We start from the raw sequence: 27,836 nt of genomic DNA, 5'->3' as shown, positions 1-27,836 counted from the left end.
AAAAATTGCCTGATTCTCTGCCCTGTGTATTACCGCCACAGGACCACCACTCCCGCCCTCAGCTTCCAACCGCCATCCATCTCCATGATCATGTGAATGGCTGTTCCAAGCTACAGGACAAATCAGTTGGATGCTATTGATAGATACCGAGAATACTGCGTAGAAAATCATGTAAAATCCCTTGAACCGTCTCGAGGCTGTTCTTCAGGCCCTTCTGTAATTCATCTCAAGCTCCTTACGCCAGCGCTACCTATTACCTGCTACAACTACAGGCGCACCATCTCTCGCCCCCCCGGCCCGGTACCTTGCAGTACTTTCGCATTTCTGCAAGACCCCTGTTCCCCCTCCCACATTCCCAGCTTCTCTCCTCCACAAGCTTGTCGTTGTTGCTTCGGACCATTTCTCTCTTTCTCCCCTTTCCACCGCTCCAACTCAGCTCCCACACGCCCCTTCTTCTTTTTTTCCCCTGCGCGCTAATCTTGACGAGAAGACAAAAGCAAAGAGAGGAAAAAAAAGAAGCCGGGGTGGGATCGTCTCCTCGTTAGGCCTATTTGGCAACAAGAGCATTTTGCAACACGAGAAGCACACCAAACTTTGTCCCTTTCAACGCCAACCCCCCNCCCTCCCAGAGGAAAAAAAAAGCCCCAACCGAACAGCCTCAACTGAACAGCTTCAGCCTCGGCCAAAACGAGTCCATCTACTAGCCGCTTGACGTCGTCAGTTTCACCTCTGGCCATCCGTCGTCGCCCCGTTCTTCGCCTGGGTCCGTTTTCTTTTCGCCGTCATCCAACTATCCCATACAGAGCACCGTCTGACGCCGTTTCTCCCCCATCGTCGGTCCTTTCCCCCCTACCCGCCCCTTTCCAACCCCATATCCAGCATATCCGGCAAATCCTGGCCTGCTGCGTCTGCATCTGCCAGCTTCAACCTCCGCCAGCTGCAGACAATCCACCCCCAGTAAGGCTGTTCAAGCTTCCAGAAACTCGTCATTCCCACCGCATTACCAGCACCTGTCCCCTTCCCCTGCACAGCCCAAGCCCGCCGTGAGCACAGTGTCATAGAGCAGCCAGCGCCACATCAGTTCTCGGTCCTCTTGCCACCTCGTTTTCGACTTTTAAAGAGCGGCCGGGGGTCTCGATTACTTCATACCTCTCTCTGCCTATCCACCCGATTCCACTGCGACGCTGTTTGCTGGGACGCGCCAGGAAAAAAAAACCAAGCAGAGCCTCCCCGAGCTTGCTTCTCGTCCCACCGGTTGCCAACACAACACCGCAGCAAGGACGCAGCAAGGACGCGGCAACCTGCACATCCGTACCGTACACACTCTTACGTCGCCTTCGAGCGTCACCATCGCTGCCGGCCTCCACCCAGCGGTTGTCAAAAGTCTCATGATACCCTCCTAGTTATGGGCCGTCCGACCTGCTGATGAACGCCAATCTCTCAACCAATGCTGTCGACTCCTCCTTTTGACCAGGCACCGGCCATGCACGACTCGCGAGCTGGCGACCGGACGCCTGTCCACTACACCATGAAGACGCACGCGAGGCCGTCGCCGGCTGCCGTCGCCTCTCACTCACACTCCCTCTCACAGTCCTCCCGCTCCGGCAAGACGGGCAAATCTACCACGCCCGCCTCCTCCCCTCGCGCCTCATTCTCAGGCGGCCAGAACCAGCCCCCCAAGCTCTCCCCGCTGCGGCCTGAAGTGCGGCCACCGAGTCCCAACTACTTTGGACTGGTGGTCGACTCTGCCCACGACCCTCGAGATTCCTCCGGCCTGGGCAACAACTGGAGTCCGACCTCGTCGTCGGTCAAGTCCTTCGCCGCTGCCCTCCCGAAGCATGTCGAGTCTAACCCCGAGTTTGAGGCCTTCAAGAGGCAGGTTGATATCAACAGGGGCAAGTCGTTCGCGCTGCCAACCTCTCATTACGTCCAACCCACGTCCAACCCAGCCATCGTGCGCCCACGGCCGCCTAGGTGGCATACCCATGCGAGCGATACGGGGTCTGAGAGTTCGTTCCCCCGTGCCCTGAATCTCCCCAGAGACCGGCCGTCAAGTCGAATGGACGTCGATCAGGATAGCCTCCACGACTCTGCCTATGTGTCATCTGACTCGAAGAGGAATTCTGAAGCCTCCCTGTTTCCCTTGCAGCTTCCCGCTATCGCAATCCCGAGGTTCGAGTCCCCCATGCCGATGGACCCCATGCAGAGCCGGACGAGCTTGACACGATCCGAAGACAGAGATCCGCGGCTCTCGGTCATGGAGCATCGCCCTGAACCCCCTTCGCCTAAGCTGTCGGAGATGACAAGGGCCGTCACTATGCCTACCAAGCTGGAGCCGGGACAGCCATCGTTGATTACTGCCGCATATCTCAAGGACCTGTTGGTGACTGAGGACGACGATAGCCTCCTGCTATTGGATATTCGGTCGTCGAGCAACTATGCTTCGTCTCGGATCAAGGGAGCGCTGAACCTCTGCATTCCCACGACGCTTCTGAAGCGGGCAACGTACAACACAGAAAAGCTGCAGCAAACTTTCCAAAACAGCTCGGCGTCAGACAAGTTTTCCACATGGCGGGACGTGGACAGGATCATCGTCTACGACTCTCGCTCGTCGGACAAGCGTGACACCGTTGCGGCGCAGAACATGATCAAGAAGTTCACAAACGAGGGCTATACCGGGGAGACGGCCATACTCAGAGGAGGCTTCCAAGGGTTTCTGACGTCGTATCCCGAACTGGTCGACCGCAGCTCGACCGCGTCCACGGACTCTGACGGCGGCGCCTTCCCCGGTGCCACGCGAGGCCTCGCGCCCGTCATTGGCGGCGTAATGCTGCCCACCTCCAAGAACCCATTCTTCTCCAATATCCGACAGAACATGGACCTGGCGGATGGCGTCGGCCAGCTGGACGTTGCCTGGCCTCACGGGCTGGAGCCGGGCGTGCTTCCCATGTGGCTTCGCGATGCGGCGGCGCAGCCCGACCACGGCAAGCGGGTGTCGGACCGCTTCCTGCGAATTGAGCTGGAGGAGAAAACTCGTATGCAGAACGCGTATGCCGCGTTCAACGAGGGCAACGTCGCTCAAAACCCGGCCATGAACGGCCGGGTGCAGCTTTCGGGAGTCGAGAAGGGCGGCAAGAACCGCTACAAGGACATCCTCCCCTTTGAGCACGCGCGCGTCAAGCTTCAAAACAGGCCTGAGGGCGCCTGCGACTACGTCAACGCCAGTCACATCACCGCGTCAGGGAGTAACAAGCGATATATTGCGAGCCAGGGCCCCTTGCCCGACACTTTTGAGGTCAGTATGAGAGTAGACAGCTGTACAAGCGCTGCCTTTGCCGTAGCTGCTTTGCTAACTCTACTTCACAGGACTTTTGGTCGGTCATCTGGGAGCAAGATGTGCGCGTCATTGTCATGTTGACGGCCGAATCTGAAGGAGGCCAATTGAAGTGCCACACGTACTGGAAGGATCGCGAATACGGCCCCATCAAGCTGAAGCAGCTTTCAGAGAAGAAGGCATCACTCGATCTCGACAAACATCGCACCGCCAACGCGCAAAGCAACAACAACAACGCGTCGTCAAACGAGGCCAGTCGCAAGCGAGCTAACACCACCACGACCCTCGAGACGGCTGCGGCCAACCCCCCAACCCCTCAATCGCAATTCGAGGCGTTTGTTACCATTCGCAAATTTGCGCTTACTCACTCCGCTCACCCTTTTGCTCCCATCCGGGAGATTACTCACCTTCACTTCTCCTCCTGGCCCGACTTTGGCACGCCGGCGCAGCCTTCTCACCTTCTTGCCTTGGTAGAGCTAGCCAACGTGATGCAGCGCGCGGCTCTCCCGGTCGAGACGGCCTCGGTTGTGGGCTCCAGCAAGATTCCTCAGGACATGACGCCCCTTTCTTGGTACGACGAGCCCGAAGCCGACAGCGCGAGCCGGCCGATGCTTGTCCACTGTTCCGCAGGATGCGGCCGGACGGGAGCGTTCTGCACCGTCGACAGCGTGATTGACATGCTGAAGCGTCAGCGGCTAGCCAAGATGCCCGGGGGCCAGCAGCCTTCTCGGGATGCAGGGGGGGACACACACATGGCGGACTCTGACGACGCTATTTCTCCCATGACGAACAGGGAGATGGGCTTCAAGTTCAACCTGGATCGGCAGCCAAGATTGGAGACTCCTGTAGCTCAAGGACAACAGTCCATCGACGTGACTTGGCTGCGGGATGAATCGGTCGATCTGATCCAGAAGACGGTGGAAGACTTTCGCGAGCAAAGAATCAGCATGGTTCAGAGCCTGCGGCAGTACGTGTTGTGCTACGAGACGGTGCTAGAATGGATTCACCGACTGCACGACAGAGGCCCGGGTAGCACCCCTGGCCGACGACATCGTAGCGAGAGCTACCAGGTCTCATGACGGAAGATTTGATTTCTTCTTTACTTTAACTAATCAGTTGCTAGAATGCATCCCGTATGTGGTTTGCAAGATGGCCTCACCAAAAGAACACGAGGAGGGTGGGGAGTTGGAGGCATTTTACAAGGAGCACAGCAAAAAAGACGAGCGGGCACAGCAGGGCTAACCGGCGTTGGGAGTTGGACTTAATATTGGTTTCGTGGTCTTTTGTAACGATGAGGAATGTCATCTGCGCGGAACAACAGGAAGCGTACATGTCGAACGTGGAACACGAATGATTACGGCATAAGTAAACGACTAAGAGACATACCTTACAGAGTATATGTGTATATATGTATATATATATATATATTTGCTTTGCTATGACCCAAGGTTTCCTATATATGTCGTGAGTGAATGTCTAGCTAGACTTTGCCCGCCTTTTACCCTGTGTTTGTATGAACGAGCAGGCAAAGTTAGGTCATACTGGTGTTACCTAGCCGTAGGTAACGGCTTGAACGGTGTATGCAAGGAGGAGTGGATGACTGCATGAGAGAGATGGCTGCCATGGATGGGGGGACGGGAGAAGCGAGCAAGAGACACGGCATGGGCGCGGGCGCGTGTACATTGTGAGACACGCAAGTATATACATATCTCGCTTGTCTTACACACGCGGGAGGATTCCCGTCGTGTTGCCCTGTACCGTTACGCTACGGAGCAGGATTGGCTGGGGAAAATCTGGGGTTGTGTGCTATGGGGTTGGGTTGGGACGGGATATTTGTCAGATAAAATAAGTACCTTGACCTTAGGGATGGTACCTCTTTGGTATGAGAAGGAATCGGATTCGATGTTGCTGGGGATGGTGATGATGGGGTTCTTCTGGTTTCGGATGATGCGGGATAGGGATGCTGAGCAGGGGATGGGAATGGGCTTCATGCTGTTGCTGATTCGGGAGGTTGTTTTTTTCGGTGATGTGTAGAGGATGACTGACATTTGAAAGATATTCTACGTGTTATCGTTGTTTGGGATATTTACTTCTTCTGATTCTAGGAGTTTCTTTGCTTTTGCCTCTCAAATGGAAATCCCTTGTCGTCGTAGACTGCCTTTGTGGTGTACTGCTGTTCGCGTACCTAAGGTACCTACCTAGATACTAAGGTAGGAGCAGACACAAAGCTATCGTCCGAAAAGAGAAAGGATGCTATAAATAGAACTGCCCTTCGGGAGACTTCTACTGTATGCACGACACCACCCAAATGACGATATAGGGGTCCAAACCATTGGACGGGTGATGGGTTTCATAGTTGGGGGGGCTGCTGAAATATGATATTCCTGTGTTGAGCCAGACAAATCAAGAAAACTTGGCTGGGGGATGGGATGTGATGGCGTGGAAGGGAATGGAAGGTGATTGCCAATCAAGCCGGTTGGGCGTCTCATATTAACACCCCCGCTGTTCTTTTCTTACTCTGTGTGCGTGTAGATGGGGTGATGGTGCTTGAGTAGGGGGTATTGCCTGGTAAGTGGTATTGTCTGGAAGAATCGGGCGGAGGAGGAGGAGGAGGGAAAATAGATGCTTGTGTACGTAAGGTATGTTAGGTAGTATCTATGTTGGACCGGATGTGGGAATAAGAGCTCCAGGTGGTTTAATGGGAGCAGGTTGATGCAGCTGCATGACCTCTTTGCGTGCGCGAATGACGTTTCGAGGTCCAAGTACCGGTACCTGTGTTTGTTGGTTCAGACGAGGAGATGCAGGGGGAGGTAAACTTGAAGGATGAGGCCGCTTTCGAATGCTGGCGTTGTTCTTGTTACGAGTCAACTACGCGCTGTACTGTAGCATCACACGAGCTTGATGGCTTACCGAGCTGATGTGCGGCATGATGCCCGTCACTGCAATCAGCCTGGCGTGTATGAGGGGCGTGAACCCTTGGAGGCTGGTTCGACAAATGGCCGGGACGAGCAAGCAGGCGTGACGATGGAGGTTAGAGCGTGAATAGAGCTCTGCAGTACCTCCTCGGTTAGGTGCCTTTAGGGCCTCTTTCGCATCTTCAGCGCTGTGCTTTGGCGCAAACAGGGGGGGCCACAGGCAGCCATCACCGCTGTTGGGACCCAAGTACAAGTACAGCTACCGGCAGCTGCAACACCGCCTTTCCGCTTCTGTGCAGGTCCGGATCAGTCATCCGTCATCGCTGCCTCACCAACCAGCCTGTCGATTTCCCTCCTTCGAAACAGACCGGGGGCCATTTCTTTCACCTTTGGTCTGTCGTTTCTGCCTTTCCCGTCTGATTGATACAACGTGCGCGCCCTCTCGGCTGTGACGCCTCGGCTTCTCTCTCTTTCCCTCACTCTCTTTTCTTTGCTTCTCTTCTCTTCTCTCAGTTTAATCAGCAGAGGCCGCCTTTTCATTTTGCTTCAACATACCCCATCCCTAGTCGGCAAGACGGGCTGCTAGTTTTTTGGGGGTTCGATCGACGTGCGAAATCAAGGTTCAAGGACGAGACACACCTTGATTTGACACCTACACACACACACTCTCTCTCTCTCTCTCTCACACACACACACCTACATACGCAAGGCAAGGCACCGCGCCGCCACATGCCACCAAGCCTCGACTGCAGTTCCCGACGGAATCAGACGCCACAGCTGCGCACTGCTTCTACGGATTTCTCCCTAGACCGACTACATTCTAGGCGCCCCCCAACAGCGCCATTGAGCTCGAGGTGCCGATAAGTTCCCTAGCTTACGCTACGTGCCTCGCTATCGAACCGCAACCGGCCACCAACCTACGACTGCAAATACCACCACAAACCACGATTTTGAACACAACTCACGATGAACGAAACCGGCAAGGCAGACGCCATGCGTCGCCATTCCGCCGACTTCACCGGACGCGTGGACAACTTTGAAGACTCAGACTGCGCATTCTCAGACGACAACCTGGGCATGGACATGGACATGGACTTTGACCTCGCCATGCCGTCCGTCGAGGAAGACGTCCACGACAGCGACAGACGCATCTTCACGCCCCCGCCGCGCATCGCCGCCCGCTTCTACCGCCCCTCGCAGGCTCGCCGCAGAGACTCGGCCGCCTCCTCCCGCCGCAACTCCTTTTCCTCCGCCCACTCCCGCTGCTCCTCCATCCAGCCCTCCAGCCGCCGCGATGGCGACCAGAGCAAATACGTCGCACAGCACGTCCGCCGCACAAACTTCCTAGAGGACCGCCGCGCCCGGCTGGCGGACAGGGCCGCCCACGCGGAAAAGGTGCGCTTGAGAGCTGCCCTGGCCAAGGCGGCGCCGCGCGGACAGACAACCTCGGAGGAGCGCGCACTGGCTGCGCAGCAGGCGCGGCAACGAAACTTGGCTGAGATCGTGGCCAGCTGCGCAGAGGAGGTGAAGAAGGCCAAGCAGATCGCCGAGTCGACCAAGGAGCGGCGCGAGCAGGAAATCGCCAAGATGAAGGCGCAGATGGAGGAGCGCATGGCCGAGGCGCAGAGGCGGCGGGAGGAGCTTCGAAACAAGACGGCAGTCAAGCGTACTAGAGGACTGAGCGTCGTTGCCAAGAAGTCTGCGGAGGCGCTGCCACAGACAAAGATGAGCGACGAAGAGGCTGCCACCAAGATTCAGACGTGGTGGCGCGGGTGTATGAGGAAGAAGATTCTGCACGAGTTCCACGCTCTCGGCCTGAGCGTGGACGGCATCAGGGATACTTCATTCGATACTGTTGTTGAGCTGCTTGCTCAGGAAAAGGTGCTCCTCGTCACCGCCCGGCTTCTCAGGATTTGCGGTCTCCAAGAGGGCGAACCGGGCTCTGTTGAGGAGATGGCTGCGGTTCGCACGTTCCTCAGCGCGTTCCTCATTCTCGGCCATCCTGACCAGGTCCTCAACAACATGGACGATGGAGCGGAGGACGGGGAGGTGGAAGCGCAGCTGAGTCGCCATCGACTGCCCGCCACCGAACTCAACAACCCTCAGCTGCAGGATCTGGTGGACAAGGCAAAGGACGTGTTGATATCCTTTGAGAATATCCTGGCCTGGCTGACTCCGGCGAACCGGTACACAATGCCCCCCTCGTTGCAGACGACGCTTCAGCAGGCCTACTCGGTCTTTTACAATGCCTTCATCGCGTGGAAGTCTAGGGACTCGAACGCCCTCATCGAGGTTATGCTGATGCAGATGGTGGAACTGGACGCCATATACCACACTGTCAAGGAGACATCAGACGACGCCGCCGCGGCGCTTTATCGCAAGAGCATCGAAGACAGCCAGACGATGCTGATTGTGCGGATCAAGAGGCTGGCGGGCGCGGAAAGGGGCAAGAAGCTGTTCATGCAAGCCATCCGAGAGGCCAGGCAGGCACGCAAGGCCAAGAAACAGGCTGGCGATACCAAGCCTCGCGTCGCCGACAGCGACAGCGTGTCGGGAGATGCCCGGACAACGGCCAACGACTTCGTCTCCTCCGACTCTCAGCTGCTCACGCCGCCATCGACGCCGGCCAGCAAGAGCCAGGCCAGGGCGACGACCGTTAAGCCCGGCCTGAACGGGCTGATTCCGGACAACCGCGTCGTCGTGCACGAGCTGGCCATCAACAAGGAGTACCAAATCCCGGCCGAGGAATACGTGGAGCAGCAGGCTGCCTTTTCTCGACCCCTCTATGTCCAGATGAGGGCGGCAATGGGAGATGCTTCAGATGAGGCGAATTTCAGGATATTCATGCTCAGGGCCAGCCACATCAAGGACAAGCTGCAGCGGCCGTTGAAGGAGGGCAACCCCATGTACAACCTGATCGGGGAGATATTAGACGTGGACATTGCGCAGAAGCAGTTTGAGATGGGAAGTTTTTCGTACGAAAAGTTCTTTTCGGCCATGGCATCGCTGCTGCCCAAGCTCTGCGCGCCGTTCCGCGACGAGCAGGTCAAGGACCTGGTCCAGAACAAGCTGGGCGACGGCAGCGTGATTGACCGTATCGAGGCCCTGGACCGGTTCGTCGACGTTATGCTTTGCGATTACATCAACTACCTGCTCAAGATTGCGGCGCCGCAGCTCATCGAATCAGCCGTTCCGTACGAGGCCAAGCGTTTTGCCGAGGAGCTGGGAGACGAACAGGACAATTTGCCTGTTGCCGAAGCGGCTTGGAGGTCGGCCAGGGACAAGGTTCTGGCGGAGGTGCAGAAGCGTGACGTTGAGGGCATCAACCACCCCAAGTCACGACCGACGGCGTCCAAGATCTATGCCCAGATGCTGGTGGACGTGTTTACGCAGCCCACGCCGGTTGGTCCCGAGCAGATTCCCGAGATGCTACGCCTCGACCAGGCCCGCATCAACCAGGTGTCGACCATGGTGCAGCGGATCATCACCGTGGGCGCCGTCTTGCTGCAGTGCAAGAACCTTCTAAAGCGCGATGTGCGGTCGGCATGGAAGACGGAGGCGGCCCGTGTCATGGCCGTGCTCGAGGCCAACCATCCCTCTATTGAAACAGCGGTCGACGGCACCATGGCCGCTCTGGAGGCGGGCCGCTCCATGCCCGCTCCTACCAAGACTCACCTGCGGGCCCTGGTGACCAAGGTGTTGACGGCGAGCCGCGAGATGGCCCAGCGAAGGACGGAGCCGCGCGATCCCGTCCTGCGCCTCCTCCTCACGCGTCTACGGGGCAACATCCTGGCTCGCCTGCAGTCAGGCTCGGCCAGCGAAAAGGTCAAGGCCGCGAACACGGCGGGCGAGAAGCTGGCCAGCCTTGGGCTGTCCGAGTTTGTGGAGAAGGTGCGGGAGATGTCTGACCTGCTGGACAAGGTGGGCGCGGTTGACCGAGCGGCGCATGCGCCGTGGTGGGACATGGTTGCTGCCAAGGCCCAGCAGGAAGATGGGGATGCTTAGGTGGGATCCGTGTCTGACGACTGAGCCGCGGCAGAAAGAGACGAGTCTAGTCTTTGGGCTCGTCTATTATCATCTGCATGAGCAGCCTCTCTGTTGGTGATGGCCCAAGACAGCGATATACTTTTGATACCGGTGGCTGTTGAGACCCTGCGTCTTGACTTGTTTCTCATTTCTTTTCTTTGTCGGTTCACTTCTCTCTACATCTTTCTTTTGGTGGATTTCAGACACGGGGACTCCTTACAGGAAGTCCATCCACAAATCGGCGTTTTACGGGGACTGCTACATATTTTTCATTTCCTATGTATTTCCTTCTTCAACCTCAGTGGTCTGTCGTCGTGATACCGATTCGATTGGAGGGAGTCATTTCTGGGTATGAGCTGGGGCTCAGCAGCGTTGTTTCTGATGGGGGTTGTTTTCTTTTTTATTCAGCGCAGCATACACATCTATCTATTCATGCGAGCTTTTTGGTTTTTCGAGGATTGTTCACGGGTTCTTCTTCGTCGGGGCTTCTTCTCTTCTAGTTACATGTAGTTTTATATACATGTGTTTTGTGTGGGAGGGGTTCCCCCGTGAGCGGTTTGTGAAGGAGATATCAGCTGGTTGGTTTCCTTTGTGTGGTTTGGGTGTGGGTAGCTGCTGTAGCTGACCTAGTGAGAATGACAATATGTGCTTTTTGAGAACTTGAAGATTGTGTTTTCGTGAAGAACTTTGTAGCTGACCTTTGGCGTCTGCAAGGGCTGTTGTATCAGTATTGCGGCAGCGTCTGCAAAGAATCACGACATGAAGCAGGTAGTATCAGCGGAAGCAAACTCAGATTGTCTATACTGGAAACCATACAATGATTGACATTCCGCCGTCCCGCTGAGGCCATGCACAGCTCACAAGGCACGGACTACAAAAGTGCTTGGTTCCTGGTGCTCTAGAGCTTCGCTCGATCCAATTAGCAGGACGGAAACTATTTCGTTTGCCTACCTATACCTATCCGGGTGGAGCGGGAGTTGGACCCAAGAAAGGCTGGAGTTCGGGACCCTGCTTTTTTTTTTCCTTCGTTTCATTCACATCCGATTGGAGGGGCGCGTGTTTGCGTTTTGCGGGCAATCCCACTTTCTCATGTGCGACTAATATTCAACCGCTTTTCTTTAGGATTGTACTTGACATTTTCACTTGGAAAACGTCTCCCTTTCTGGTGATTAGGATTGATTCGTGTAAGAGGTTCCTTGGCCATGTGTTGAGGACTTTTGGGTCTTACCCTTCTTTTGTTTGAAAGAGATTTGACGGGGTTTGATTGTGTGTTATGAGTGGGGTGATGGAGGGTTTTGTGGCGAGGCGGCTGGTGAGCGTCGGGGAGATGATGATGGGAAGAGGAGGAGGAATAGGAGGAAGGATAAGAGGAGGAAGACTGGGACTTGGATTGGGACTGCAGCCGTGGCGGTTCAATGGTAGCTGGTCGGTGTCAGCCTTGTCTCGGCCTCTGTCTGTCTCGTCTCGATCTCTCTCGGCTACGTCGTCAGCTTGGTCTTCTTCATCTCGGTCTTCATCCTCGGTATTCTGGTCTCCATCGTCTCGGTCTCGGTCACTTGGTCTGTTGTCTGGCACTCGGAGGTATGTCCGCGTTTCATTCGCCCTTCTCGCACACCCCATTCATCCCATGCCAAGCGGCGCCATTCATCCCATTCATGCCCATTCATCGACAAACGCCTCGTTGCGCCGCTTCCGGGCAGCTTGTGGTTCCATCGGCTCAAGGCTGCGGGTTAGCGTCACGGCGGGCTGCACACTGATGCCGCCTCCCTCTCTCGAGACCCCCTCAATCAATTCCTCGTCCCCTCTGTTTGCTCCCATTGAGAACATTTGGTGCTCTACTGCACCATCTCCGTCCTCTTTTGTCTGCTCACAGTCTCCCGGCACTTTTGCTCAAACCCCACCATTGAGGCTGGGCTGCCCCGCAGCGGCCAACGGCTCAAAGCGGCAAACAAGCACCAAAAAAGTTCCCAGACCGAAAAGCTTCAGCTGTCCAAGTTCTCATTACTTGACCAATACTGCTGCTGCTCTGTAACAAGCAACAGCAATTGGTCTTACCACCTTCTTCTCCGTTCGATTGGCCCTTGGCTTTCCTCTTCCGGCAGTCCCTCGCCTCGCATCTCGTTTGCTGCTGCTTAGAAGCATCATCTCAAGCTCCATCAAAAAGCTAACCCGCCCCTCCTTCTCCTTCTCCTCTCTCTCTGCTCTCCAGTCTTCTTCTCCCCTTGATATCCTCTCGATTCTGCTCTGCACACGCCAGAGCAAACAATCCGCACAAAATGGCCGACCGCGACGTCCTCCCCGACAACATCAAGCCCTCGCACTATGTCCTGTCGCTGCGGGATCTCGACTTTAAGGCCTGGACCTACAAGGGCACCGTGACGTAAGTACATACAGCTTCAAGCCTCCTATCTCGGCTCAGCTCAAGCATCTCACCCATCGCAGCATCCAGTCGGAAATCGTCAAGCCCACCAAGGAAGTCGTCGTCAACGCCCTCGAGCTCAAGCTGCTCAACGCCAAGGTCACCCTCGATCACACAAAGTCGGAGCAGACATGGGAGTCGTCCAACGTCTCGTACGACGCAAAGGCCCAGCGCGCCACCGTCGCCTTTGACACCGAGATCCCCGTCGCCAGCAAGGCGTCCGTCGTCATCGAGTTCGAGGGCATCATCAACAACGAAATGGCCGGCTTCTACCGCAGCAAGTACAAGCCCGCCGCCACCCCGGCCGCCTCGGTCCCCCGCGACGACGAGTGGCACTACATGCTCAGCACCCAGTTCGAGTCGTGCGACGCCCGCCGAGCCTTCCCCTGCTTCGACGAGCCCAACCTCAAGGCCACCTACGACCTCGAGATTGAGATCCCCGTCGACCAGGTCGCCCTGAGCAACATGCCCGTCAAGGACACCAAGCCCACCAAGGACGGCTGGCACCTCGTCTCCTTCGAGACCTCGCCCCTCATGAGCTCCTACCTCCTGGCCTGGGCCGTCGGCGACTTCGAGTACATTGAGCAGCTGACCGACCGCAAGTACAACGGCAAGCAGATCCCCGTCCGCGTCTACACCACCCGCGGCCTCAAGGAGCAGGGCCGCTGGGCCCTGGAGCACGCCCCCAAGATCATCGACTACTTCTCCGAGATCTTCGACATTGACTACCCCCTGCCCAAGTCCGACCTGCTCGCCGTCCACGAGTTCACCCACGGCGCCATGGAGAACTGGGGCCTCGTCACCTACCGCACCACCCAGGTGCTGTTTGACGAGAAGACGTCAGATGCCCGATTCAAGAACGCCGTCGCCTACGTCGTTGCCCACGAGCTGGCTCACCAGTGGTTCGGCAACCTGGTGACCATGGACTGGTGGGATGAGCTGTGGCTCAACGAGGGCTTCGCCACCTGGGTTGGATGGCACGCCGTCGACCACCTGCACCCTGACTGGCAGGTCTGGGCCCAGTTCGTCAACGAGGGCATGGAGAACGCTTTCCGCCTCGACGGCATCCGCGCCAGCCACCCCATCCACGTCCCCGTCCGCGACGCCCTGGACGTCAATCAGATCTTTGACCACATCAGCTACCTCAAGGGATGCTCTGCCATCCGCATGCTTGCCAACCACCTCGGCGTCGAGACCTTCCTCAAGGGCGTCTCCAACTACCTCAAGGCCCACGCCTATGGCAACGCCAAGACCAAGGCGCTTTGGGATGCCCTGGCCGAGGCTTCTGGCAAGGACATTAACCAGATCATGCACCCCTGGATTTCCAAGATTGGCCACCCGGTCCTGACCGTTTCCGAGGAGCCCGGCAAGCTTGCCATTAAGCAGTCCCGATTCCTGTCTACCGGCGACGTCAAGCCCGAGGACGACACCACCACCTGGTGGGTTCCCCTGGGCCTCGTTGGCAAGAAGGGCGAGCCTGGCGTTTCTGCCCTGTCCCTGACCAAGAAGGAGGATACCATCGACGACATCGACACCGAGTTCTACAAGCTCAACAGCGGGGCTACCGGCTTCTACCGTGTCGCTTACCCCCCAGCCCGCCTGGCCAAGCTGAGCAGCCAGCTCGACAAGCTCAGTACCGAGGACAAGATTGCCATTATCGGCTCGACGGCGGATCTCGCCTTTGCCGGCAACAGCTCCGCCTCTGCCCTGCTGACCTTCCTCCAGGGCTTCCAGAAGGAGGAGCACCCTCTTGTCTGGAGCCAGATCCTGGGCTGCATCGGCGATCTCAAGTCCGTCTTTGGAGAGGACAAGGAAATCAAGAAGGGCCTCAACAACTTCGCCGTCAAGCTGATTGACGAAAAGGTGAAGCAGGTTGGCTGGGAGTTCCCCGAGGGCGAGAACTATCTGGGAGGCATCCTCCGCAAGGACCTCATTGCCGCCGCTGTTGCTGCTGATCATCCCGAGTGAGTTTCCCCCCTTTTCGTGCTGTAGAAGACTCTTTACTAACGCAAATGAACAGGGTCAAGGCAGAGGCCATCAAGCGATTCAACGCTTGGGTCGAGAACCCCGAAGCCAACGCCATCCACCCGTCTCTCCGAGGCGCCGTCTGGCGCGCCGGTCTCGACGACAACGCCGCCAAGAACGTCGAGGTCCTCAAGAAGGAGTGGTTCTCCACCAAGGCCATTGACGGCAAGCTCATTGCCCTGGCTGCCCTGTCTACCGTCGACGACGCCGACATTGTCAAGGACAACCTCATCCCCTTCAACTTCAACTCCTCCCCCCCTGACAACGCCGTCCCGGCTGCCGACATGCACGTTCTCGGCGGCAACCTGGCCGCGCACCCCACCGGCCGCACTCTGCAGTGGGAGTTTATGAAGAGCAACTGGGACCTCGCCGTGGCCAAGCTCGGCAACCCCATTGTCGTCGACCGCTTCATCGGCCTCAGTCTCAAGACGTTCACCGACGATGCCGTGCTGGACGACATTGAGCAGTTCTTCAAGGACAAGGACACGCACAGCTTTGACCGGACGCTGGAGACGGCCAAGGACAGGATCAGGGGTAGGGCTGCGTACAAGAAGCGGGATTCCGAGGCGCTCAAGCAGTGGCTGTCGTCGAACGGATATATCTGAGTGGAACAATATTGGAAAGCATATGAGTGAATAGGGGGAGTTTTGGTATGGGAGATATTATCCATAGTGTATATATATATAACCAACTGTGAAGCAAACACACGGTTGGGCTGAAATGGAAACAAATGCTTTGCAAAAGACTCTTATCGGTACATTCTTGATACTGTCCCACTAAATTTGTGACTGCGAACGCGAGTTCTCAAAGAAGGGAAACGTACCTCTCGTCAAAGCAAGACGTTGTTGCTCGTTACCAATGAGCTTGAACCCAGATGAGCAGCAGTCAGCCTTACCCAAATAAACCGTTCATGTAATTTTACCCTACCCATCCTTTTCAGATCCATCAAGCAGTTCATATAGATGTTTAGATACAACTCTTTCTTCAACGAATAAGTCTAGAAAGACTCATCCCAAACTCCCCAATCCAAAAACGCCCCTTCACAAACACAAGCAATACCAAACCCATTCACACCCTCAACACAGCAGAGTAGTTAGCAATCCACTGAAAACTATCATCCCGAAAGTCATCCTTGAGCAAACTATTCTCATCCCCCGTCTCAAACCACATGAGCTGCTGCCCCTCGGTCCACTGCGGCCACCTGTCGAACCCCTTGACGCCGACATTCGGATCGAGGTTGTATATAAAGTTAAAAATGTACGTCCGCGAGCTCCTCATCGCATTGTTGGGCAACAACCCGTAAAACACCTGCAAAATGTCCGACGCGTGAAACGTCCCCAGGAAGGGCGTCCCGTAGTCGTACGAGGAGAGGTACGACCAGAGGGGCACGTTCGGGTTCTGGCGCGCCGCCTCGGTGAGGACCAGGCGCCGGGTGAGCGTGAAGGCCAAGTCGCCGAGGATGGCGGCCGTGCGCTTGAAGCCAGGGTACAGCTCGTTGAGGATGCTGGTGCGGAAGGGGCTGCCGCTGGAGAGGGATGGGTCGTACGTGTTGACGAGCTGTGTGAGCTGAGCGCGCGTCGCCTGGGAGAACATGTATTCCGAGAGCCAGGTGACGAGGGTCGAGGTGCTGGTCACGTTGTTTTGGAAGATGGAGAAGAGGGTGCCCTCGTCCTCTTGGTCGCCGGCGATCATGGGCACGGCGTGGTACTTTCCCTGCTGCAGGAGGACGTCGGGGCTGTCCGGGAGGACGACGCCGTCCGGTCGCGGAAGGTAGGACAGGCCCAGGGAGCTGTAGGAGAAGATGCCGGGGGCGTCGTTGACGGCGGCGAGGAACTTGCTGTAGGGAATCTGGCGGAGGCACGCCAGCGTGTCCGCGGAGCCGCTGCAGCCGGCTTTCTTGACGACGTTGTCGTATATGGCCTGGGCCTTGGGCGAGTCGACGCGCTCGGCGGGCACGGCGGTCCCCGAGTTCATTATGGCGCCCCGGAACAGGGGCTTGCCGTTGTACGTGGCGTTGCCGCCGTAGAGGACCATCTGGTCGTAGACGGACATGGCGCCCGCGGACTCGCCCCAGATGGTCACCTTGTCCGGGTCGCCGCCAAAGGCCGCGATGTTGTCCGCCACCCACTGCAGGCCCATGCGCTGGTCCAGGAGCCCCAGGTTCGCGCTGCCGTTCCTGAGGATCTCGGCGCCGCCGAGGAACCCGAAGCCGGCGACGCGGTAGTTGACGGCCACGTAGATGAAGGGCTGGCCCTGGGCTACGGCAGCGGACAGGAGGCTAGAAGCGTCGTAGGTGAGGGTGGCGCCGAGCTCGAAGCCGCCGCCGTAGATCCAAAAGGCGACCGGCAGCTTGTCGCCCGCCTTGGTTCCCTTGGGCCGCTGGACGGAGATGTTTAGGCAGTCTTCCTGGCCGGTGATGGTCTGCAGGAAGGGCAGCTGCAGGAAGCTGCCCAGAAGCTTGACAAGGAGGTTGGACGTGTCTGTGGAGAGGAACAGCTGAGGGCAGGCGGGAGCAAGCAAGGGGGTCGTGAAAGTGCCCAGGTTCTTGGATAGCTTTCGAGGAGGCGCAAGCCTCAGGTTGCCCACCGGAGGGTCCGCGAAGGGGATCCCGTTGAAGGTGTCGATGCCCGCTAGGGAAGTGCCGACGACGGTGCCAGAGGCCAGCTGGACGCTGACCGGGGATCGAGCCTCGATGTTCTCGACCTTTCCTGGCGTTGGGGCTGCCACGGCAAAGGACGAGAAGCCCAAGAGGGCCGGAAGAGTTTTGTACAGCTTCATGTTGAAGGCTCAACGATGCTGAAGAGACGAGAGAATAAGGCTCGACTGACAACTCTCCAGACAACCCAAGGAGCTCGGACCCTTTTATAGTCCAGCTGCGTAGCAGTAAGAGTTGCTCATCTGCACACCTCTGCGGGGGATCATGAGGGTAGGTAGTTCACAGCTTGACAGCCATCTGGCATACTTGAAAAGCCTTCACACAACTCTTAGCATCGGGCCTCCCTTCTACTCTTCGGATAGTCTGCGCACGAGCGCATAGACGATCCCCACTCCTCCAGCAGCCTTCAGTTGAGACTGACTTGGCAAATTGGGCCTGTGTTCCCCAGCTGAACCCGAAAGCATCACCTCATGTGCTGAAAAGAGACGGGGCCGCAGTCCATCGCAGTCCGAAACCGAAAGCGGTCGCCGACACACGAGAAGGGAGGGGAGTCGAATCCAACTATTGCCAAGCCTAGCCCGGGAGAAAAGGGAGGGCTACACTGCATGTCTGCCCTTCGAGACATCAACAACGGGAGCATATCTCCCCCGGGAAAACGGGCCTTCTTTTCGTCCATTGCCGCCTCTTTTTGTGCGGTCTCGTGCCTGTTTCTCAGGTGGAGCTGCTTGTTGAGCAAAGCAATGGGCATTGTGCTCTAAAGTCGAGACTTCGGCCTTGTTGCTGCTTCTGTGAGCTTTTGCTCTTCACCCCGCCTTTCGAGATCTTGTGAGCTGCCTAGAAGAGCGGAGATGGCTCTTGGATTGGTGTCCCATTTCCCCGTGGGGTGACAGGATAGAATGCGGGGTGGACGTCGTCGTTGTAACGTTGACAGGGGGGTTGGGAAGTCATCGGAGCCGTTGGTTCCCGAGCTGAGCTGTCAAATGTCGTGAGCTCTCCCAAAGCACATGCAAAATTTGAAGGATTAATGAGTTTGAGTGTAGTTGAAGACACCAAGAAGCAGCTTCAATAGGGTTGCGAGCCGAGGTCAATCTTTTCCGGGGGTGGCTCGACTAGTGGCTGTGGGAGGGAAGGCAGGGTCAGCTCAGGCACGACATGGAAGATGCGGGGAGAATTGACTTCACGATGGTACTTACTATTGGCTCTTGGATGTCCTGGCAAGAGAGAGACCGGGGTTTCCTCAACGTGATTGATGGCATCGCATTGGCAGGGCGGCTTGGGGAAGTGCAGATGCATTGCGGCAGACCACGGGCGCCTATGGCTGTGATGCGAGCTGCAGCCGCTTTGGTCTTGTGCTCCCATTGTGTCTTGTCTCCCATTGGATTCCAATGTTGAGATTGGTGTTGTGATTATTGATGAGAATGGTGATGAGTTGTTTCAAGGATAGAAAGCAGAAGCAAAAGAACAAGTCAGGGCCCGGTTACTCACCCTCAGGTCACATGCTCTCAAGTACTTCAGGTTGGACATTTCGTGCCTCACAGCAGAACACCCATATCAGCTCGTTTTTGATACTGAACACTCTCTCCAAGAACAGAAGTCAAAAGCAATCAAGACATATTCACATGGTAATACCATAAACAATCTCTTTCCGATACTGTAATCATGCCGTGCAACAAGGCAATCTCAGAAACTCCTGCATGCAGGAATCATCTGATGCCAAGTCCCAGCTCCACGAGAACCGCCGTCCTACAACCTTGGCGCATCTGCATATATCGTGTCACGATCAATCTAGTGAATGGAAGAGGGGTAATCAAAAGTGAGAAATTCGCTGTCGTTTCGCTGTCATTACGGAGTATACGGATACGAATGTCGATGGGGAAAGGAACGAGCCCATCTGCCCGTCAAGTCGAACCCTCCAAGCCACAACTGAGGCCTTGCAACATTACCAAGCCACCCTGACGAACAAAACCAAGGGGTACCGAAAAAGATCCCTGACGAGATACCGCCTGATCGACCCAAAGACCTAGCTCCAACCTGCGCCAGTCCGTCTTGATGTGAAGCCCCTCCCTTCTAAGCATTCCGTTGAATCGTGCATCTTCATAAACATCGTCCCTTCAACGCCCAGAGGCAACCTCCACGCATCGCCAATTGTGAGAGTTTCTTTTGCTTCCTTTCATAGTCCCTTTTTCTTTTTTTATCTCTTCTTTTTTTTTTTATACCACAACGCCAACACGGCTCTCCTCGCTCAAGCATCTTCGCTTGTCTGGCAAGTCGGACTCGTCTCCGTCTGACTCCTCCTCTGAGCTTTCGCCCGATGTGGATGGGGAGCTTTCACGCTTGCGCTTAGAAGTTACGACGGTAGCAACTGTAGCATCCGAGTCCTGTGATCTCGGCTCGGGCCTCGGGCCGTCAAACTCCCACGTCTCCATCTTGCTCGGGTCAAAAGGGCCCACAATGTCCTCTCCCAGAGCCTTCCCCAGTCGTTCCCGCAGTCCCAGGATGGGCCAGATGGGAACGCGAGTGAACTCGATCTTCATTCCCTCAACGTTGCCGTCTTCGCCCAACGGAGCGCAGGATGGGTCGTAGAACCGGTCGAGGAACTTGGCCGTCACGTACCCCGTATAGACCAGAAACTCGCAAGTCTCGTTGTCGTGAGTCAGGATTCTCAGCTTGACATCCTGGAAATTGGGGCGGGGAGGCTTGCCCTCGCGTGGCGACCAACGGCCCTCGCGCGGCGGCCAGAATCCCTCTCTTGGAATCTTGACTGGCGTTGTGTAGAAATGGCGCTGGGCCATGGCCAGGAAGATGCCGACGAAATGCGCATCTTCGTCAGAGTCTGTGGGGACAAGCTGTTTCGCGCGCAGCCGCTGCAGTTGCATCACAGGCATATTGGGCTTGGCATCGGGGCCGGTGCCTACGCGAAAGAGATGTTGCCGTATCATCGCCAGCTGCTGCCTTCCAATATAACACAGCATCGGTAGGTTTGCAGGGGAGTGAGCTGTGGTGGTGGATGCCAGGGAGCCATGAGACTCGCAAGGGCGGGCTATTATTGTCGCGGTAGAGCTTTGTGATGAAAGGGTGGGAGGATTTGGGGGGAAATTCCACAGCGCCTGGGCACGAACGGCGTCAAAGTAGACCCTATCGCCATAGTACATGTTCAGTTCCGGCGCCGTGTGCGACTTTGCAAACGCCGCTGGCCACAACGTCGAGAGGATGACCTTGACGGCTGTGGAAGTCGGCTTTGGTACCGGCGAAAGGGGCGTCAGTATCTCCGTCAGCGCCTCGCTCAGCCTGGTGATTGTGTCTGACGGCTGGATGTGGCCCTGCGACGGCGTGGGCCCCGGCAGGTTGCAAGGCTGCGGCGTGTCGCAAGGGGGCAGCTCACAGAAGCGCGCCCCGAGCAGGCTGGCGTGAAGATCGGTCCAGCAGATGGGGCGCATAAAGAGCGCGGTGCCGGCATGTTTGCGGAGGATGTCACGCAGGGAGCCCTTCTTGGGGCGGCGGATGCGAGGCGGGCGAGGCGGGCGAGGCGGGAGAGGCGGACGACGCTGCGACGGCGGGGACTTGAGTTTCCTGGGCCTCTGAGTCGTCGGCGGCGTGATGGAAGGCGTCTCTATCGCCTTGTCGCCGTCCTCCTCAGGGCTGGACGAGGGCGACTTGGAGGGGCTTCTTGGTGATGAGGTCATGTCGTCGACCAGCCCGCGCAGCTTGGCGACGAAGGAGCCCTGGCGGAACATGGAGCTGTGGAGAGGCGTTAGCAGACGATTTGCGTGAAGAATGACGTTTTGCTGGCATACAAGGCCATGGCGCCGTTGCTGAGATGGACGGATTCTCAGCGCCTCGGTGCGTGAATCGCAATTTGGGTTGCTGCGCCCGTCCTCTGCTTGTTAATGAGGCGCCCCGCGGTGACGCGACCAGCGAAGAAAAAAAAAATGAGTGTGAGTGCGAGAGATGCGCTGCTGCACGCCTACCTTGTTTATTCCCTGCTTAATTCCTTTTCCTCTTTTCTCTCCTCTTGATGACTCTGCAGGCGGGTTCTTTGGATCAAAGCCACAAAAAGGCAAAATGAGGAGAAATTTGGAGAAGGAGTAAAGGGAAGAGTAAGCCGGGGGTTTTTGACGGCGTGCGTGAAGCCGTGAACAGACGAGGGCAATAAATAAGGGCGAGAATGATGAATATGTGAACGAGGGAGAGTGAGGGTGAGAAGGAGAGCGGCAGAGAGGCCTTCTTTTGCACGATGGAAATCCGGATCGAGTAAGAACGTGAGACAGGCGCTGGTAAAGAGAACAGCCTGTTTTTCTTCGTCTCTTTCAGCAAACGCGCGAATGAATGCCAGGAGCATTAACGCCGATGTACCGTTCTGTGGTGTTTGATCGAGTTTCGTTTGTCAGGCCGCCAACAAAGAAACATGAGCCGGAACCTGCGTCTGCTTTTCACGCTCTGTTTTGGCCTCCCCCAATCGCAGGGCCGAGAGTCAGCAGAGGCGCGTCTCTTGCGGGCTCCTTTCGGGCAGGCAGGCGGCGCGACCGGTGAGCGAATTCACGTGATCTAGGCAGCCGGATGCTCTGGGGCGGTGCGGGGCGTGTTTGTGGCTTGTGCTGCCTGGCCGTGGCAAAGCAAGCGGTTGCGCGATGACATAATCACGGGGGATGAATCCAATGCTCTCTCCTGGGTTCAGCGTCTAGTCGAGTCTCCACAGCCGGCCGCCAGTTGACGACAGCTTCGGCCTGTGCTGCTACGAGGAGCCCCGCCAACCATCATCTCGCTCGCTGCTCTGCTTCCACGCCTCAATCGCGGCCTCGAGCCATTGCTGTCCAAGATGCCGGTGCGTGCCAACTCTGACCCTTCACTCAAAGCTTTACAAGTTCCCAAGAGCCCCCATCTCCAGGCCCGGGACGGGGGAAATGTCATCGCCCAAGCCCGCCTGAAGCTGGTGCTCCTGAAGCTCTCCCATGACCGCCATGCTCCCGACTATCTCTCCCTCACCAACCAGCCTCAACACCTCACGAACCGCCTCCGCTAACAAATCCCCCAACTACAAGGCCTACAACTCCGACTTCAACTCGGACCCCAACCCGCCTCGCCTCATCGGCAACTTCCCCCTCCTCCCCCTGCGCACCAAGACCCGCGGCCCGGCCTACGTCCTGCCCTTCCCGAACCCGCCCTTGCCCCCCCACGAGTCCCCCGAGATCGAGAGCGAGAGCTACGACATCCTCGACGAGGTCCTCCGCCTCTTCCGCGCAAACACCTTCTTCCGCAACTTTGAGATCAAGGGCCCCGCCGACCGCCTGCTCGTGTACGGCATCTTGTTCGTCAGCGACTGCCTGCAGAGGATCAAGCCCAATGCCACCCTGCGCGAGGCCAGCAAGGAGGTCAACAACCTCGCGCTGGACCTCAACTTTGCGATTCCTGGGGATCCTGGCTTTCCCCTGAACCAGGTTTGTTCCTCTCCCTCCCTCTCCATTCTATTTCTTGGGATGGTCCGGCACTGACACTGTTTGTGTAGATGTACGAACCCCCGAAAGACAGGCAAGAGGCAGAGCAGCTCAAGCTGTACATGGCACAGGTCCGACAGGAGCTCGCGTCCCGGTTACTGGCTAGAGTGTACGAGGAGGACGAGTCCAAGCCCAGCAAGTGGTGGCTGAGCTTTGCGAAGAGAAAGTTTATGGGCAAATCGCTGTAAAGATAGCGAGGAGGGTGTGACGTGGTGAGGATTTAGACCGACAGTGTTATTATATCTCGCTCAAACTTGGTCGATTGTAGTGCCGTCTTTGGTCTGTGCCCCTTTTGAGTCGAAGAGGCTTCATGTGGAACAACTTCTAAGGGTATTCATACGTTCTATTTGACTTGAACATCATCACACACGGCCTGATGTCGGCCTCTATATCTATCACAAACCAACCATATATGACCACTAAAAACCGACATCCAAGCCATCATTCAGTCTTGGGCTTCTTCCTCTGGAACTTGCCCCGGGCCATGATGTTACCCTCCGCAGGAATCGCCCTCCACCCCGTAAACACATAACCGCTCGCTCCGCCCCTCTCTGTCATGAAAGGATGCGTCCGCCCAGGCAAAACCTGCCATCTCCGCGCCCGGCTCGTCTGCACCTGCGCCCCAATCAGCAGCGACGGGTTGATTGGAAAGTCCGGCGTCCCGGCCCAACTCTCCAGCTCCTTCAGCGACTTGCCCTCCGCCTCGGGCGGCGGGTTCGACACCCAGGCGCCGCGCCGGCTGATGCTGAAGCAGTCGGCCAGCTGGGACAGCGGCTCAATGGTCGGCGAGTAGATGGCGACGGGCGCGCCGCCGGCGAGCAGCGGGAGCGCGTGGCGCAGCACCGAGATGGGGTCCATTGTGCTCGCCACGGCGAGGCCGGAGAAGCCGCCCGCTCGCGTGGCGTCGACGATTTGGCGCGTGCGAGCCCATCGCCGGCGTTTGCGGTGGTAGTTTGCGCGGCGGTTGGTCTTCCAGGACGCGAGAACTTCGGGGTCGACGGCCGGTGCCAGCTCTGCGTAGGTAGGGTCCGCTTCGGGATCCAGCAGCTGGAGCCACGAAATGGGTAGCAGGTGGGTGAAGAGCGGGTGGTAGGGGTAGGGGGGGTTGGGGTCGCTGAAGTCGTAGTCGAAGTGGCGGAGGAGGGAGAGGTTGGGCTGTGAGTTGGCGTGGATGAGGGTGATGCTGTTTGTGAGGGCGTAGTGGTCGTCCAGGTCGTCTTTTCGGGGCCTCTTGGGTCTGTTTCGCTGCGTCCTGGTTGACGCTGGCTCTGCTGCCGCTGCGCCCGCTTCCTCGCCGTTGGGTTGCACTTCTGGGTTCTGCTCCTGCTGGGCGGCATCTTTTGATGCCCCCTCTTCTTCTGGAGCTTCTGCGTGCAATAGTCCCATTCTCTCGGCCATGGCCGCGACCAACAGGCCTCCCGTATCGTCAACGGCCAGCCATCGCCCGCCATGCGGACTCTGCGCGCCCTCAATAGGCAGGCCGCCAAAGTGCACATCAGCCCAGCACCCTAGCAAGCCGATCATTTCCTGCCGCATCTCCATGATTTTGCTCGCGTCTCTCTCAACCAGCATCCACTGTCCGAGCTGTGCCACATCCAGCGGCAGCACAGTGAACCGCCGCATGTACTTCTTCTCCTTCAAGAGCTTGTACTTGGCCAGCGAGTATGCCGTCTTCTGGTCAATCGCCGTGTGAGAGAGCATGAGCTTCGCGATCAATTCCTTGCCCGCCGAAGCGCCCTCCTTCTTCAGCTGGTCAATCTCGGCCATTGTGAGCGTCTGGCGCGCCGATTCGTCAATGACCTCGCGGTTCGACCGCGCGACCACCTTGCCGCTCTCTTCATCGATGAGCGTGAGCTGCTCTCCATTTGCCGGCTCGATGACCTCGTCTCCCTCGGCGGACTCGGCGCTTACGTCGGCGAGCTTGTCGGCATTGAGCTCCGTGCCGGGAACGATTCGCAGTCGGGGGAAGCTTTCGCCTTCGAGCTTGTCCTGGATCTCGTATGTGAGGTGGTAAGGCCGTTCGATTATGAGGTTACTAGGAAACGAGCCATATTTGCCCAGGGATATCGTTCTGCAAAGGTTGTCAGTTCGCACGCCTTTTACAGACCAAGGAAGAGAAGGGAGAAGCAAGAGGGAAAGCAGTGAAAGACTGACGTATTGGGAATGACCTGAAGAACACGCGTGACTTCGCTCGGCAGTCTGATTGCAACCCATCCGTTGGGCTGCACCGTATTCCTCGACATTTTGGCAATGGTGACGGCGAAGCATCAAATGTTGCCGAAATTTTGCTGGAGGCAGAAAAAAAAAATAATTAAAGCGCCGGACTTGATCTCGGTGAGCCCCGCGTCAACAAGGCCCCACCATGGCATCTGCCGACTCACCGAGGTGGGTCTCGTCGATGCCTTAGACCACATGGATTATGATTCTGATGCTCTTTAGTAGCCCGATATAGAATGCATCAAAGAGAAGTTTCAATCCGTTATTAACAGGCTTTATTAGTTTTGCTTTTGTCTAGATGCTCTTCATGGCTTTCTGTGATGCCTTCTGATGGGAGGATGAAGCAATAGTCTTCTCAAACTCATCGCCTGCTCATCTCAAACACACCCAGTTAGCGTCGCCCGTTGTTCACCATTTCTTTTCGCGGCTTATGAATGCTTTATAAGCAACTTGATTCATACTATTCGATGTCTTTACCATACATCCTCTTATAGAAACGTCGTAAAATAGCTTATAGCCCTGCAGCTTGCACATGGACAGTGGGAACCTCAGTCCTCAGGACATCTTGTCGGCCAATCGTTCGAGCATTTGGGTCTACATATGTCATATTTTAATGCCCTCCTGTCCTAGCACATACGCGGTTTGTAAGAATAAAAGAACCACGAGATACATATAGACACACATTGGACTAAAACCCATATGGGGTGGTGTTTGGTGACAGAGGTCGTTTTTGTGTGTGTATGATTGAACGCTATGTGTGCTTATGTTTCTTCTATTCCTTGTTTTTTCCGCAAACCGCTTGGCATCTTAGGTTATGTGTCTCTGTGCCTATGTTAACAACACTGATAACGCATGGTCAATTACCTATCGAGCGTGAAGTTTTGGTGCTTGATGAGTCACTATGCGTTTGGCAGTGAAGATACCGGCCCAGAATATCAGGACAGTTGAGGAGTTGGTGAAGAACAAGTTTTATTGCCTTGTCAGACATGTTTGTGTTAAACAACTATGCCTAAGCTACGAACAGATATAGACATACACTATGGGACGAAACCTGCCGGACGGCGAGGTAACTTTTCGAAAGATTACCATCATCAATATGCACAATAATTCCGGCGGCTTAATTGAATATGCAGTCTGAGAGCAAGGTAAGTCAGGCAAGCCAACAAGATAAGACACGGTTTATCTGCCTAAGAGCTGATTAGCTATTACGTCTTTGTAGAAGCACGGAGCCGTCCGTGGAACCATCACGTCCGGTAGGCAAACGCCCGTAAGCTTCGGCGAGCGGTCGTCAAGTTCATAGTATATGAGTCTGTCATTAACGAGTGACTTTAAGTTAGCCCATCACGCTATTTCGCAGTCTGTTCAACTAGCAGAAGAAAATATAACATATTGTCTGTTAAGGTGTTGAATTGAAATTAATGGCGAAGCCTTGAAGAGATTCTAAATACCGCTTAAATAGGAGTATTCCGAGACAATCAGGTAAATAACCGAGGAGGGGAAATTAACTGCAAGCCTGCCACAGGATGTCACGGGTGGTTTAGCGAAGTCAGTTTAGAGTTCTAAAATCATGTTCTAATGTCTTGAAAGTCAGTGAGAAAACAAAAAACAAAAGGGAATTCGAGCGTCAAAAAGGTATATATGGCACGAATCTCGGAGCCAAAAAAAGAAGTTAAAGACGATGGCTTATAGGCACGATAGGCTGCTAAGCAAAGAGTCTCGATCTAAGATAGCCGACGGGAAAATAAGTGAATCATAGCGGGAATGTGTAGCCAAGCGATACAATCATCCGATCTTCTCAAGATGGCATCTAGCATTTGCGCCTCACTTTCTATACCGTTCAGCTGTACGCAAAGCAACCTACCCCTGAAGCCTAGAATAGTGGCAGGGGAAGCGATAGTCGATCACGATATGTTGGTAAGCTGAATCAAAACTCCCGTTCTGAGCATGGTTGGAATTGGATGGGACCCTCGTCGTTCATGTGACACGGTCGCCTCAGATGGTCGACCACCGCATGTCGATCACATTGGAGAAGAGATGCAGCCATTGGCATTTCAGCCCTCGAATGTCCAACCCCAAAACGCCGCTTGCAACGGTAGTTCAAACGCATCCGGTTTTCCAGTGATCCGGGGCCCCGGAACCGTGGCCTTTTGGGGCTGACAGAGCCTGGAGCTGGAGCTGGAGAATCTGGGGAACTGAAGCTTCCATGGAGCCGTCGTTTCTACCCGACGGGAGCTTTCGTAGACGGATGGCGCAGAGAACGTGAGTTCAGCCACTGATCAAATAGCCGAAAGGTTGCTAACCAAAACATGTCCGTCAAAGAGGAAGAGAGAGAAGACGGCATATTGATTATACAAACATACCTGATGCCTTACTCGTGCACATGTACGTACGGAGTCCAAGGGCTGGTCTGCATTCCTCAGACAGAAAGGACGGATCAAGATGGAAGGGGCGGTTCACGTGATGAGTGGCAGAAGTATCAGGTATCGCTGCTTCTGGCCTCTGGCATCTGCACTCTTGTCTTCATTACCTTGCCTCGTACACATCGTGAGCATCTCTACGGCGCAGCATCATCTTTTTCCTTCGACTGATCCAAACCACTGTGCGAGTCTTCTAACAAACGGGCGTAGGATCCATTGGTTTGTGTCGCCAACTTCTCCGCACGCCGCTATGCTTAACCGGCATATGCTGCCTGGCCAATCTGCCGCTCCAGCCCCCGCGAGGATATCGGGGAAAAGTAAGCGCCATGGAGGAG

At 56.2% G+C, this 27,836-nt stretch overlaps 8 protein-coding genes across 8 annotated transcripts; 4 read left to right on the top strand and 4 right to left on the bottom strand.

Annotated features, from left to right (window-relative positions):
* Positions 1–1,447: 1,447 nt before the first annotated feature.
* CCMA1212_009508 (Tyrosine-protein phosphatase 1) lies at positions 1,448–4,413 on the top strand (the record flags this gene model as incomplete). Its single annotated transcript, XM_073706589.1, has 2 exons — positions 1,448–3,295; positions 3,367–4,413. 2 exons carry the CDS (start codon positions 1,448–1,450, stop codon positions 4,411–4,413), a joined length of 2,895 nt encoding a protein of 964 aa, XP_073554889.1.
* Positions 4,414–7,215: 2,802 nt separating this feature from the next.
* CCMA1212_009507 (T-complex protein) lies at positions 7,216–10,254 on the top strand (the record flags this gene model as incomplete). Its single annotated transcript, XM_073706588.1, has 1 exon — positions 7,216–10,254. One exon carries the CDS (start codon positions 7,216–7,218, stop codon positions 10,252–10,254), a length of 3,039 nt encoding a protein of 1,012 aa, XP_073554886.1.
* A 1,604-nt stretch (positions 10,255–11,858) lies between these two features.
* CCMA1212_009506 (Aminopeptidase 2) lies at positions 11,859–15,324 on the top strand (the record flags this gene model as incomplete). The annotated part of the gene is made up of 4 exons (XM_073706587.1): positions 11,859–11,866; positions 12,533–12,655; positions 12,718–14,658; positions 14,715–15,324. 4 exons carry the CDS (start codon positions 11,859–11,861, stop codon positions 15,322–15,324), a joined length of 2,682 nt encoding a protein of 893 aa, XP_073554885.1.
* CCMA1212_009505 (uncharacterized protein) lies at positions 12,638–15,650 on the bottom strand (the record flags this gene model as incomplete). Its single annotated transcript, XM_073706586.1, has 4 exons — positions 12,638–13,516; positions 13,568–14,680; positions 14,713–15,320; positions 15,647–15,650. The coding sequence occupies 4 exons, from the start codon at positions 15,648–15,650 to the stop codon at positions 12,638–12,640; spliced, it is 2,604 nt and encodes an 867-aa protein (XP_073554888.1).
* A 137-nt stretch (positions 15,651–15,787) lies between these two features.
* CCMA1212_009504 (putative secreted lipase) lies at positions 15,788–17,497 on the bottom strand (the record flags this gene model as incomplete). Its single annotated transcript, XM_073706585.1, has 1 exon — positions 15,788–17,497. One exon carries the CDS (start codon positions 17,495–17,497, stop codon positions 15,788–15,790), a length of 1,710 nt encoding a protein of 569 aa, XP_073554887.1.
* Positions 17,498–19,585: 2,088 nt separating this feature from the next.
* Positions 19,586–21,177, bottom strand: CCMA1212_009503 (uncharacterized protein; the record flags this gene model as incomplete). The annotated part of the gene is made up of 2 exons (XM_073706584.1): positions 19,586–21,113; positions 21,170–21,177. 2 exons carry the CDS (start codon positions 21,175–21,177, stop codon positions 19,586–19,588), a joined length of 1,536 nt encoding a protein of 511 aa, XP_073554882.1.
* Positions 21,178–22,191: 1,014 nt separating this feature from the next.
* On the top strand, positions 22,192–23,055 carry CCMA1212_009502 (Actin-related protein 2/3 complex subunit 3; the record flags this gene model as incomplete). Its single annotated transcript, XM_073706583.1, has 3 exons — positions 22,192–22,197; positions 22,415–22,810; positions 22,879–23,055. The coding sequence occupies 3 exons, from the start codon at positions 22,192–22,194 to the stop codon at positions 23,053–23,055; spliced, it is 579 nt and encodes a 192-aa protein (XP_073554881.1).
* Positions 23,056–23,308: 253 nt separating this feature from the next.
* On the bottom strand, positions 23,309–25,110 carry CCMA1212_009501 (uncharacterized protein; the record flags this gene model as incomplete). The annotated part of the gene is made up of 2 exons (XM_073706582.1): positions 23,309–24,938; positions 25,022–25,110. 2 exons carry the CDS (start codon positions 25,108–25,110, stop codon positions 23,309–23,311), a joined length of 1,719 nt encoding a protein of 572 aa, XP_073554884.1.
* Positions 25,111–27,836: the final 2,726 nt, after the last annotated feature.

The sequence above is a fragment of the Trichoderma ghanense genome, assembly GCF_004382785.1.
Source record: "Trichoderma ghanense strain CCMA-1212 chromosome Unknown scaffold_17, whole genome shotgun sequence".
NCBI classification, from domain to species: Eukaryota; Fungi; Ascomycota; class Sordariomycetes; order Hypocreales; family Hypocreaceae; genus Trichoderma; species Trichoderma ghanense.
The sequence above is the reverse complement of the archived record's forward strand: the minus strand, read 5'-3'. Positions and strand labels throughout refer to the sequence as shown.